Source organism: Chiloscyllium punctatum, chromosome 47 (genome assembly GCF_047496795.1).
Source record: "Chiloscyllium punctatum isolate Juve2018m chromosome 47, sChiPun1.3, whole genome shotgun sequence".
Classification (NCBI taxonomy): domain Eukaryota; kingdom Metazoa; phylum Chordata; class Chondrichthyes; order Orectolobiformes; family Hemiscylliidae; genus Chiloscyllium; species Chiloscyllium punctatum.
In genome coordinates this window covers 20,747,857-20,761,602 of record NC_092785.1, presented here as the reverse complement: position 1 = coordinate 20,761,602, position 13,746 = coordinate 20,747,857, and the positions used below count along the sequence as shown (strand labels likewise).

General features: G+C 45.7%; 1 protein-coding gene across 4 annotated transcripts in view; it reads right to left on the bottom strand.

The window, feature by feature from the left end:
* The window catches only part of LOC140468540 (uncharacterized), a 52,842-nt gene extending 41,278 nt beyond the window's left edge, over window positions 1-11,564 (bottom strand). For 3 of the 4 annotated variants that reach the window (XM_072564626.1, XM_072564629.1, XM_072564628.1), the window contains exon 1: window positions 11,466-11,564. Coding sequence is in view for 1 of the 4 variants with exons in the window: in XM_072564629.1 (XP_072420730.1) it covers window positions 11,466-11,475 (10 nt within the window). In the remaining 3 variants the exon portion in view is untranslated. Of the gene's footprint in view, window positions 1-1,391; window positions 1,476-11,465 lie in introns of those variants that run through there. The other variant, XM_072564627.1, reaches the window with a different exon arrangement.
* Between the last annotated feature and the right edge of the window lie 2,182 nt (window positions 11,565-13,746).

The window sequence follows — 13,746 nt, the reverse complement described above, 5'->3', positions numbered from 1 at the left end:
CTCCTCTGTACCCTCTCGAAAGCTTCCACATCCTTCCTATAATGAGGCGACCAGAACTAGACACAATATTCCAAGTGTGATATAACCAGAACTCTATAGAACTATAACAGGATCCCTATGGACTGCCAACATCAGTACAAATTATGAACGCCACAACATGCAAAGACACGTTTGGATTGCGTGGAAGCAGGTATGTTAAGATTGAGGATTTTTGCAGTCTGTACCAATTCATCCCAGTGTCAAGAAACAAGTGAAATATGAGTTGCCCAGCATCAAAGGTGAAATCAATTAAATGTTTCCTATCTGTGCCAGGCCGTTGTAAAAGTGATTTCTTTTTTTGTCCTCTTCAGCGATCTGGTTGCATACTATTGCACTTTTTTCTTGCTGCATCAGCTCATTTCTTGGAAGTTGCAATGAAATCTGCTTCCACCAGCTCCTCGACGTCACGATCCACGGAGTCACAGCATTGTGACAGTGCAGAAGGAGGCTGCTCAGTCCATCATGCCTGGATTGATTCTATCTCCTCGTTCCAATCTCCAGCCTGTTCCCCAAATCAACACACAGACAACCATTCAGTGCCTCCGTTGAAACTGCCACCACTATGTTTCCAGGTTGACCTTTCCACTCATGATGCCAGTGATTTCTCGCATCATCCTTCCTCGATTTGCACTTCAGTTTTAACTCTATAAGCGAAAGTGAGGACTGCAGATTAGAGTCGAGAGTGTGGTGCTTGAAAAGCACAGCATCCTGATGAAAGGCTTTTGCCGGAAATGTCAATTCTCCTGCTCCTCAGATGCTGCCGAACCATGTTGTGCTTTTCCAGCGCCACACTCTCGACTTTTAAATCGATGCCTTCTCTCATTTGCTCCTTACAGTACATGGGAACAGCTTCTCCCTATCTACTCGAACAACCCCCACTCATGGTTTGGAAAACCTCCATCAGATCTCCTCTCAACATCCTTGTCTTGAAGGACAACAGTCTCGACACTCTCCTCAGAACTGCAGTAAATCACCACAAATCAGTGCAGAAATAAAGTTCACCACATTGGGTTCTCTGAAGTTAATGGTTTTAGAAAACAAAGCATTTGGACATCGGTAACTTTATTCCCTCCTATTCAAACAGTTCAAATTTTTTAAAAGTTTCATTAATCGTTTGCATTCTAAAGAAACAGCTCTAGTTATTTTTCATTTATATATTTACCGAAGTGAAAAATTTTCATCATTGCTACCCTACTAGTCAACCTGCTTAAAGATATTTGATTGTTTTAAAGTATGTTATTTCTCTCAGAATTGGATTTGGAGTACACTGTTCTGGAATCCTCAGCTTTACTTTGCAATTCCCTAAATTGAAACCTTTCACAAACTGTGACGATACGAAGGGAAGTTCTTACCTCACTCGTGAGACAAGGCTGTTCAGCGGTCGGGCAGTACAAAGCAACTTAAAATTTGTCCTTTGCAATGAAAAATTAATCCCAAATGAAAAGAAAACAAGGAACGGTGGATGCTAAAGACCTGAAACTAAGCCAGAAATCACTGGAGAAAATCTGCAGGTCTGGCAGCATCGGTGCAGAGAGAGCAGAGTGAATGTTTCGAGGCCGGCGACCCCTCTTTAGAACACCCCACCCTGCTGACTGACAGCTAGCACAGTCATTTAGAAACAGTGTTTGCAACCCTTTGAGAATGTGAGCTGTAAAAACAGCATGCTAACAAGAAAAGATGCAGCTCTGAATCAGACATCACAGACAACGCAGAAGGAAAGGAAATAAATTAGCCCGAAGGAAAATACCAGCTGATTCACTGAACGCAAAAGTTATGCTTAACCATTCGGTCAACTGACTTGGTGGATTGCAGGATAGTGTTGACGTGGGTGATGTAATTAATGTGGATATGGACATTCAAAGGTGCATTATGGAATAAGGTTGCAAGCTGGGCTCGTGACACCACGCGGTAACATTGTTCGATCGCAGGTTGTGTGATGGGACAGGCTGGAGAATGGTTCATTTAGCCTCAAGGGATAATACAAAGCTGTGCTCAAAACTCCAGGCAACCGAAGCTCATTGTCTCAAGATTAGGTACAAACTGGGTTCTTTGAAAGTTCAGTCATTCCTTCAAAGAGTAGCAGATGGCTTCAGTCTCAAAGCACAGCCATAGAGTCCCTACAGTGTGGGAGCAGGCCCTTCGGCCCAACAAGTCCACATAGCCCCATTCCCCTATCCTTTTCGGGTGCCACGGTGGCACAGTGGTTAGCGCTGCTGCCTCACAGCACCAGGGTCCCAGGTTCAATTCTAGCCTCAAGTGACTGTGTCAAGTTTGCACATTCTCCCTGTGTCTGCGTGGGTTTCCTCCCACAATCCAAAGATGTGCAGGTCAGGTGAATAGGCCATGCTAAATTGCCCACTAGTATTCGTGTTAGGAGGGAAATGGTTCTGACTGGGTTACTCTTTGGAGGGTCAGTGTGGACTGGTTGGGTAGAAGGGCCTGTTTCCATGTTATAAGGAAACTAATCCTATTACTCCACATTTACCCTTGACTAATGCTCCTAACCTACACGTCCCCATACACCATGGACCTACATTATGTGCACGGTCAATTCACCTAACCTACGCATCTTTGGATTGTGAGAGGAAACCCATGCAGAGAGCAGAGCACACCCATGCAGACATGTGGAGAATGTGTAAACTCCACACAGATACAGTCACCCGATACTGGGATTGAATCTGGATCCCTGGTGTTGTGAGGCAGCAGTGCTAATCACTGAGTCACCATGCAGCATTAAACAGGCAGTGAATTGAAGAGTCTCTACTCTTCTGCTGATGTACTTAGGGACAATACTGCGACAGTACCACACTTCTGAGAGGGAGCCTTTCAGCTCGAAATACGTCCATGATCCAACTTCAAAAGCAGACCCAAATATGAGAACAAAATTACAACTGTGGAAAAATGTTGCTGTGCTGCGGAACTATCCTGTAACATTTCAACTGGTTTCATTTTATATTTCTCTTTGCAAATATAACTGGATTTATAAAATCATGAGTGGCATAGATAGGGTGAATGGTAGTTCTCTTTTTTTTACCAGGTTTGGGAGTTTGAAGACTAGGGGGCACATTTTTAAGGTGAAAGGAGCAAGATTTTAAAAAGACATGAGGCCCACTGTTTATACCCAGAGATTGGTTTGTGTGCAGAAGGAACACCAGCGCAAGTGCTGGTTACAGATACTGTTACAATGTGTAAAAGACACTTAGATAGGTACATGAATAACAACGGTTTGGAAGGATGAGGGCCAAGCACAAGCAGCTGTGATAGGTTTAGTTTGAGATTATGGTCAGCATGGATTAGTTAGACCAAAGGCTCTGATTCTATGACTATACAAAAGAGATTCTCTCATTTCTCAACTATTTGTGAATGGTACCTTACCATCTGAAAACTGTTGGCTGTGTATTCTCTGACACCTGTGATATTACTTCAAAACTAATTGATTGTGTGACATTTTGAGGAATGTGATTTCTAACTCTATGACTATGAACAACAGCATGAACACAAGGAGGTCAAACAGCAACAAAATGTGAGCACAAGATGTTTTTTATTCTAAGATGATGCAACTCTTGAGTTAAAATATAAAGGTATTGCTGGAGAGGGAATCCCGAAATCGGTAAGTTTGGATTTACAAACTTAGGCAAAAATGTCACAGAGTTGTGAGTATAGTGCTGGAAAAGCACAGCAGGCCAGGCAGCATCCGAGGAGCAGGAGAATCGACGTTTCGGGCATTAGCCATATCACAGAGGCTGGCAATCTGAAACAAACGGAAAATGCAGGAGAAATTCAGCAGATCTGGCGGCCTCTAGTGGAGAGAGGGACAGAGGGAAAATTTTGTCTGGGATTTTACCTCATGGGTTGCAGGATGTGGAGTGCCCATGTATGTTCTAATCAAGTCCCTGTGTTGAATTTACGACAGCCTGCCTCAAAGACCTCAAAGTGATTTTGAGAGAACTTTGTTCACAGCAGGCAGTGAAGAAAGCTAATGGCATGCTGGCCTTCGTAACAAGAGGAATTGTATATAGGAGCAAAGAGGTTCTTCTGCAGCTGTACAGGGCCCTGGTGAGACAGCACCTGGAGTATCATGTGCAGTTTTGGTCTCCAAATTTGAGGAAGGACATTCTGGCTACTGAGGGAGTGCAGCGTAGGTTCACAAGGTCAATTCCCGGAATGGCGGGACTATCATATGTTGAAAGATTGGAGTGACTGGGCTTGAGTTTAGTAGGATGAAAGGGGATCTGATTGAGTCATATAAGATTATTAAAGGATCGGACACTCTGGAGGCAGGAAGCACGTTTCTGCTGATGGGTGAGTCCAGAACCAGAGGACACAGTTTAAAAATAAGGGATAGGCCATTTAGAACAGAGTTGAGGTGAAACTTCTTCACCCAGAGAGTGGTGGATATCTGGAATGCTGTGCCCCAGAAGGCAGTGGAGGCCAAATCTCTGGATACTTTCAAGAAAGAGATGGATAGAACTCATAAAGATATTGGAATCAAACGTTATGGGGATAAGGCAGGAACAGGATACTGATTGTGGATGATCAGCCATGATCATAATGAATGGTGGTGCTAGCTCAAAGGGCCAAATGGCCTACTCCTGCACATATTGTCTATTGCTGTAACGGCTCACCAGATCGATTTCCCCGATACAGTCTTTCTTTCTGCTTTTTACGAACTGTGTGTCAGGTAGGTGCGTTGTTTCAATTATGTTTATATGATTAGTGCACAGGTAAAGCTAGACTAAGGAATCTTCAATTTTCATATGCACTTTGCCAGAACAGCTTCTTCCCTGCTATTACCAGACTTTTGAACGGACATCTCATATGTTAAAGTTGATCTCCCTCTGCACATTCTCTGTAGCTGTAAATTTATATTCTGCATCCTATTCTATTATTCTGATGTAAGTCTTTAAGTGTCACATTGCTGGTTCCTTATTTCTAAAACCAAAAGAGGAAATGCTGGAAAATCTCAGCAGGTCTGGCAGCATCTGTAAGGAGAGAAAAGAGCTGACATTTCAAGTCTAACTGACCCTTTGTCAAAGCTAAAAAAAAGGGAGAAATAGGGAGGTATTTATACTAGGCTGAGAGAAGGTGAGTCATGGCTCCAGAAGCAAAGGTAGCAATAAAGCAGTGATAATGACAGTGCATTGAGAGATTATAGGAAGATTAGAGCTGTGAATGACCAAGGCTGAAGCCAGTGTATGTGACAAAATATGTGGGGGATGGGGGGGGATGGGTGAAGCAGAGGCAAAATGGAAAACAGGGGAGAAGGGTAGCAAAGGGGGAAGAGGAGAGGAAAAGGGTGATGAGAGAGTAGGGAGCAAGAGAAAGAGAGACAATCAAGAAATAAGAGGTACAGAACAGTGAAAAAAAAGAAAAGAAGTAAAACAAATGAAATAAAATTATGGAGCAGAATGAAAACAGAGGGGTCAAGATGGGATTATTGAATTCAGTTGCTGAAGTTGTTGAATTCAGTGAGGTAAAAACAATAACTCGGTAAAGACAATGACTGCAGATGCTGGAAACCATTGTACTCTATGCTACTTTCTCCCCACCCCCACCCTCCTCTAGCTTATCTCTCCACGCTTCAGGCTCACTCTACCTGGATTACACCTCTTCCCACCCTACCTCTTGCAAAAATGCCATCCCGTATTCCCAATTCCTCCGCCTCCGCCGGATCTGCTCCCAGGAGGACCAGTTCCACCACAGAACACACCAGATGGCCTCCTTCTTTATATACCGCAATTTCCCTTCCCACGTGGTTAAAGATGCCCTCCAACGCATCTCGTCTACATCCCGCACCTCCGCCCTCATACCTCACCCCTCCAACCGTAACAAGGACAGAACGCCCCTGGTGCTCACCTTCCACGCTACCAACCTTCACATAAACCAAAGCATCCTCCGACATTCCCGCCACCACCAAACAGACCCCACTACCAGGGATATATTTCCCTCCCCACCCCTTTCCGCCTTCCGCAAAGACCGTTCCCTCTGCGACTACCTGGTCAGGTCCACACCCTGAAACAACCACCCTCCAATCCTGGCACTTTCCCCTGCCACCACAGGAACTGTAAAACCTGCACCCATACCTCCTCCCTCACCACTATCCAAACCCCTAAAGGAGCTTTCCACATCCATCAAAGTTTTACTTGCACATCCACTAATATCATTTATTGTATCCGTTGCTCCCGATGCAGTCTCCTCTACATTGGGGAGACTGGACGCCTCCTAGCAGAGTGCTTTAGGGAACATCTCTGGGACACCCGCACCAATCAACCACACCGCCCCGTGGCCCAACATTTCAACTCCCCCTCCCACTCTGCCGAGGACATGGAGGTCCTGGGCCTCCTTCACCGCCGCTCCCTCACCACCAGACGCCTGGAGGAAGAACGCCTCATCTTCCGCCTCGGAACACTTCAACCCCAAGGCATCAGTGTGGACTTCAACAGTTTCCTCATTTCTCCTTCCCCCACCTCACCCTAGTTCTAAACTTCCAGCTCAATAACTGTCCCCATGACTTGTCCGGACTTGTCCTACCTGCCTATCTTCTTTTCCACCTATCCACTCCACCCTCTCCTCCTTGACCTATCACCTTCATCCCCTCCCCCACTCACCCATTGTACTCTATGCTACTCTCTCCTCACCCCCACCCTCCTCTAGCTTATCTCTCCACGCTTCAGGCTCACTGCCTTTATTCCTGATGAAGGCCTATTGCCCGAAACGTCGATTTCGCTGCTTGTTGGATGCTGCCTGAACTGCTGTGCTCTTCCAGCACCACGAATCCAGAAATTGTTGAATTCAGTGTTGAGACCGACAGGCTGTAACGTGCCTAGTCGGAAGATGAGATGCAGTTCCTCCAGTTTGTGTTGAGCTTCACTGGAACATTGCAGCAGGTCAAGGACAGACATGTGGGTATGGGAGCAGGATTATGTGTTGAAGTGGCAAGCCACGGGAAGGTCCGGGACCTGATTGTGTACAGACTGAAGGTGCTCAGCAAAGTGATCACCCAGTCGGCGCTTTGTCTCCCTGATATAGAGGAGACCACATTGGGAGCAACGAATGCAATAGACCAACTTGAAAGAGGTACAAGTGAAATGCTGCTTAATCTGACATGAGTGTTTGGGGCCTTGGATGGTGAGCATGGAAGAGGGAAAGGAGCAGGTGTTGCACCTTCTGCGATTGCATGGGAAGGTGCCGTGTGTGATGGGAGAGGTGTTAGGTGTGATGGAGGAGTGGACTAGGTTGTCCCGGAGGGAACAATGTCTGCGGAAAGCAGACAGAGGGAAGGAAGGGAAGATGTATTTAGTGGTGGCGTCGTGTTGGAGTTGGCGAAAATGGCAGAGGGTTATTCTTTGCATGTGAAGGCTGGTGGGGTGAAAGGTGAGAACAAGAAGGACCCTATCCTTGTTCTGGGAGGGGAGGGAGGGGGTGAGGGTCGTGGCGCAGGAGATGGACCGCACGCTGTTGAGAGCCCTGTCAACAACTATAGGTTGGAAGCCACGGTTGGAGAAGAAGGAACACATATTAAGAGCATCACTTTGGAAAGTGGCCGCATTGGAACAAATGCGGTGGAGGCGAAGGAGCTGAGAGAAAGGGATAGAGTCCTTACAGAACGTCGGGTGAGAATTGGGAAATAAGGCAGGGCAGGTGACTGAGGTGTCAGTGGGGGAGCACTTTGGGGTCAGCAACCATAATTCTATTTGTTTTAAAATCGTGACGGAAAAGAATAGACCAGATCTAAAAGTTGAAATTTTAATTTGAAGAAAGGCCAATTTTGACGGTATTAGGCAAGAACTTTCGAAAGCTGATTGGAAGCAGATGTTCGCAGGTAAAGGGATGGCTGGAAAATGGGAATCCTTCAGAAATGAGATAACAAGAATCCAGAAAAAGTATATTCCTGTTAGGTTGAAAGGGAAGGCTAGTAGGTATAGGGAATGCTCGATGATGAAAGAAATTGAGGGTTTGGTTAAGAAAAAGAAGGAAGCATATGTCAGGTATAGACAGGACAGATCGAGTGAATCCTTAGATGAGTACAAAGGAGGAAGGGGTATATTTAAAAGGGAAATCGGGAGGGCAAAAAGGGGACATGAGATAGTGTTAGCAAATAGAATTAAGGAGAATCTAAAGGGTTTTTGCAAATATATTAAGGACAAAAGGGTAATTAGGGAGAGAATAGGGCCTCTCAAAGATCAGCAAGGCAGCCTTTTTGTGGGGCCACACAAAATGGGGGAGATACTAAATGAATATTTTGCATCACTATTTACTGTGGAAAAGGATATGGAAGATATAGACTGTAGGGAAATAGATGGTGACATCTTGCAAAATATTCAGATTACAGAGGAGGAAGTACTGGATGTCTTGAAATGGTTAAAGGTGGATAAATCCCCAGGACCTGATCAGGTGTATGCGAGAACTCTGTGGGAAGCTAGAGAAGTGATTGCTGGGCCTCTTGCTGAGATATTTCTATCATCGATAGTCACAGGTGAGGTACGGAAGACTGGAGGTTGGCAAACGTGGTGCCACTGTTTAAGAAGGGCGGTAAAGACAAGCCAGAGAACTATAGATTGGTGAGCCTGACCTCAGTGGTGGGCAAGTTGTTGGAGGGAATCCTGAGGGACAGGATGTACACATATTTGGAAAGGCAAGGACTGATTAGGGACAGTCAACATGGCTTTGTGCGTGGGAAATCATGTCTCACAAACTTGACTGAGTTTTTGAAGAAGTAACAAAGAAGATTGATGAGGGCAGAGCAGTAGATGTGATCTATATGGACTTCAGTGAGGCATTCGACAAGGTTCCCCATGGGAGACTGATTAGCAAGGTTAGATCTCATGGAATACAGGGAGAACTAGCCATTTGGATACAGAACTGGCTCAAAGGTAGAAGACAGAAGGTGGTGGTGGAGGGTTGTTTTTCAGACTGGAGGCCTGTGACTAGTGGAGTGCCACAAGGATCGGTGCTGGGTCCTCTACTTTTTGTCATTTGCATAAATGATTTGGATGCGAGCATAAGAGGTAGTTCGTAAGTTTGCAGATGACACCAAAATTGGAGGTGTAGTGGACAGCGAAGACGGTTACCTCAGATTACAACAGGATCTTGACCAGCTGGGCCAATGGGCTGAGAAGTGGCAGATGGAGTTTAATTCAGATAAATGTGAGGTGCTGCATTTTGGGAAAGCAAATCTTAGTAGGACTTATACACTTAATGGTAAGGTCCTCGAGAGTGTATATGAACAAAGAGACCTCGGAGTGAAGGCCCATAGCTACTTGAAAGTGGAGTTGCAGGTAGATAGGATACTTAAGAAGGCATTTGGTATGCTTTCCTTTATTGGTCAGAGTATTGAGTACAGAGTTGGGAGGTCATGTTGCAGCTGTACAGGACATTGGTTAGGCCACTGTTGGAATATTGCATGCAATTCTGGTCTCCTTCCTATCGGAAAGATGTTGTGAAACTTGAAAGGGTTCAGAAAAGGGATGTTGCCATGGTTGGAGGATCTGGGTAACAGGGAGAGGCTGAACAGGCTGGGGCTGTTTTCCCTGGAGCGTCGGAGGCTGAGGGGTGACCTTATGGAGGTTTAATAAAATTATTAGGGGCATGGATGGAATAAATAGACAAAGTCTTTTCCCTGGGAATGGGGAGTCCAGAACTAGAGGACATACGTTTAGGGTGAGAGGGGAAAGATATAAAAGAGACCTAAGGGGCAACTTTTTCACGCAGAATGTGGTACATGTATGGAATGAGTTGCCAGAGGATGTGGTGGAGGCTGGTACAATTGCAACATTTAAGAGGCATTTGGATGGATATGGAGGGATTTGGAGGGTTTGGAGGGATGTGGGCCAGGTGCTAGCAGGTGGGACTAGATTGGGTTGGGATATCTGGTCGGCGTGGATAGGTTGGCTCGAAAGTTATGTTTCTATGCTGTACATCTCTATGACTCGAAGAGCTGTAGTCCAGATAGCTGTGGGAGTCAGTGGGCTTGTAATGGATATTAGTGGATACATTATTGTCGGAAATGGAGACAGAAAGGTCAAGGAAAGGAAAGCAAGTGTCGGAGATGGACCAGGTGAAGGTGATCGAGGGATGGAAACTGGAAGCAAAGTTTATGAATTTTTCCAGGTCAGGACGAGAGCATGAAGCCACACCGAAATAGTCATCGATGTACCGATAAAGCAGTTGTGGGAGGCATAGCTGGGACCCAGCCAGGCGGAGGAGAGTGGTGGTGGATGGAGATTGTTCTGACCTCTTTTCGAGAAAGAAGCGAAAAGCTTTCAAGCTGTCTTGGTGTGGGATGGAGGTGTAAACAGATTGCACATCCATGTTGAATAGAAGGTGGTTAGGGCAAGCTGAAATTGTTCTCTCACTCAACAACCTCTCCTTCAACTCATCCCATTTTCTCCAAATCAAAGGTGTAGCAATAGGTACCCGCATTGGTCCCAGAACAAGGATAGGGTCCCTCTTGTTCCCACCTTTCACCCCACCAAGCCTTCACATGCAAAGAATAACCCTCTGCCATTTTCGCCAACTCCAACATGACGCCACTACTAAACATATCTTCCCTTCGCTCCCCCTGTCTGCATTCTGCAGGGATTGTTCCCTCCGGGACAACCTAGTCCACTCCTCCATCACACCTAACACCTCTCCCATCACACACGGCACCTTCCCATGCAATCGCAGAAGGTGCAACACCTGCCCCTTTCCCTCTTCCATGCTCACCATCCAAGGCCCCAAACACTCATTTCAGATTAAGCAGCATTTCACTTGTCCCTCTTTCAATTTGGTCGATTGCATTCGTTGCTCCCAATGTGGTCTCCTCTATATCAGGGAGCCAAAGCGCCGACTGGGTGATCGCTTTGCTGAGCACCTTCAGTCTGTACACAATCAGGTCCCGGACCTTCCTGTGGCTTGCCACTTCAACACATAATCCTGCTCCCATACCCACATGTCTGTCCTTGACCTGCTGCAATGTTCCAGTGAAGCTCAACGCAAACTGGAGGAACAGCATCTCATCTTCCGACTAGGCACGTTACAGCCTGTCGGTCTCAACACTGAATTCAACAATTTCAGATGATTATCCCATCTCGACCCCTCTGTTTTCATTCTGCTCTGTAATTTTATTTCATTTATTTTATTTATCTTTGTAAAATATTTTTTTCACTGTTCTGTACATCTTATTTCTTGATTGTCTCTCTTTCTCTTGCTCCCTACTCTCTCATCACCCTTTTCCTCTCCTCTTCCCCCTTTGCTGCCCTTCTCCCCTGTTTTCCATTTTGCCTCTACTTCACCCATCCCCCCTCCCCATCCCCCACTTATTTTGTCACATCGCACTGGCTTCAGCCTTGGTCATTCACGTCTTCTAATCTCTCTATAATCTCTTTATGCACTATCATTATCACCTCTTTATTGCTACCTTTGCTTCTGGAGCCATGACTCACCTTCTCTCATACTGGATTAGTGGTGCTGGAAGAGCACAGCAGTTCAGGCAGCATCCAACGAGCAGCGAAATCGACGTTTCGGGCAAAAGCCCTTCATCAGGAATAAAGGCAGTGAGCCTGAAGCATGGAGAGATAAGCTAGAGGAGGGTGGGGGTGGGGAGAGAGTAGCATAGAGTACAATGGGTGAGTGGGGGAGGAGATGAAGGTGATAGGTCAAGGAGGAGAGGGTGGAGTGGATAGGTGGAAAAGAAGATAGGCAGGTCGGACAAGTCCGGGCAAGTCAAGGTGACAGTTACTGAGCACGACATGGTTGAAGAGCTTCAGAGCAGAGGAAATGACCTGGGAGTTGCAGTGGGAGAGGGACTCCCTGAGATTCTTGTAGAGAGAGGAGGAAAACTTCTTCAAGGCAGGCATCCTTGCAAGAGGATTCGCAGTAGGGTTAAAATTGCCCGAAACGTCGATTTCGCTGCTCGTTGGATGCTGCCTGAACTGCTGTGCTCTTCCAGCACCACTAATCCAGTATTTGGTTTTCAGCATCTGCAGTCATTGTTTTTACCTTGTTGATTTTAACCCTACTGCGAATCCTCTTGCAATCCTTTACTTATATGGAAACAGATGAATCCTTTACATGCGAATCCTTTATCTATATGGAAACAGATGAGACTTCAGGCGACAATGGTCATGTTTTCGAAGTGACCTGCATATAATGAAAGGGGAGTGGTCAGCTCACTAGCAGATCACTTCAGTTCAGTGCAGAACTAGCTGGGAGTTTAGCAGTGAGCTATGTGGAAACTCTCTCTCCCTCTCTTTCGCTCTCTTCCTGCTCTTCTAACTGCAAACTGTAAGCATTTGTTCCCTTTTTTACAATGTGTTTTAAGGGGGGGATTGCTTTTTGGGACTGTTGTGTATTTTCGGAACAGCGTAATTAAGTCTAGTTTGGATAAACTGAGGTCTGTCGGGGTTCTTTTTTCCTTTGTGTTTCATTGTGTAATTTTGTGAATAAATTTGTGTCTGTTTTAAAACCTAGCTAACTTACTCTGGGTAAATTCTCACCGTACACTTAGTGAAATAAGTTGCCAAGTTATGGGCTGGGTTGCCTGCTGAAGAATGGTTTTGAGTGGTCTGGCCTAGTCCATAACATAAAAGTATGATTTGCCCAGATAGAATGTAATTAATACTTTTCACTGTATCTCATACATGTGATAATAGTAAAACATATTAAAATCAAATCACCGATGTAGTTTTAAAACTGTATTAAAATGCAGCATTCTTACTGTCAAATTGTATGTCCCTCCTCCACTAAGCTGAACATTTGATAATCTTCCATTGTACACTTTTGGGATCACAAAAAGACACTGCACATAATAAAACAGATCATTCACTGCATAAACTGAGTCACTTTTTGAATTATTATGCATTCCATAGTGAAGATCTGTCAACAAGACAAAAGCGAAAGTTGATGCATATTTAGGTGGCTGTTGTGCTGGACCTTGGTCGGGCCGCACTTGGAGGATTGTGTTCAGCTTTGGTCACCTTGCTAGAGGGAAGATGTTATTAAACTGGAAAGAATGCAGAAGACATTTATCAGGATGTTGCGAGGACTCAAGAGAGAGGTTGGATAAGCTGGGAATTTTTTCTTTAGAGCGTAGGAGACTGAGGTGGGGTGTAGTCGCTGGGGTCGGGGGGTGCAGGGGCAGAATCTTATCAATGTGTATAACATCGTGAGAGGCATGGATAGGGTGAATGCACTCACTAAGGTTAGGGAAGCGAGGACTAGAGGACATCAGTTTAAGGTTAGAGGGGAAAGAGCAAAGGGGAAAACTTAGGGGCAATGTTTCACCAGAGGGTGGTAGGGATATGGAATGAGCTGCCAGCGGACGTGGCTGAGGTGGGTACATTAACAACACTTAAAAGGCCTTTGGATAAATTAGATTCCCTACAGTGCGGAAACAGGCCCTTCAGCCCAACAAGTCCACACCGTCCCTCTGAAGAGTAACCCACCCAGACCCATTTCCCCCTGACTAATGCACCTAACACTGTGGGCAATTTAGAATGGCCAATTCACCTGACCGGCACATCTCTGGACTGTGGGAGGAAACTGGAGCACCCGGGAGAAACCCAGGCAGATGCGGGGAGAATGTGTAAACTCCACACAGACAGTTACCCAAGGTTGGAATCGAACCTGGGTCCCTGATGCTGTGAGGCAGTAGTGCTAACCACTAAGCCACCGCACCGCCCTAAATACATGGATAGGAAAGGATTAGAACGACATGGGTCAAGT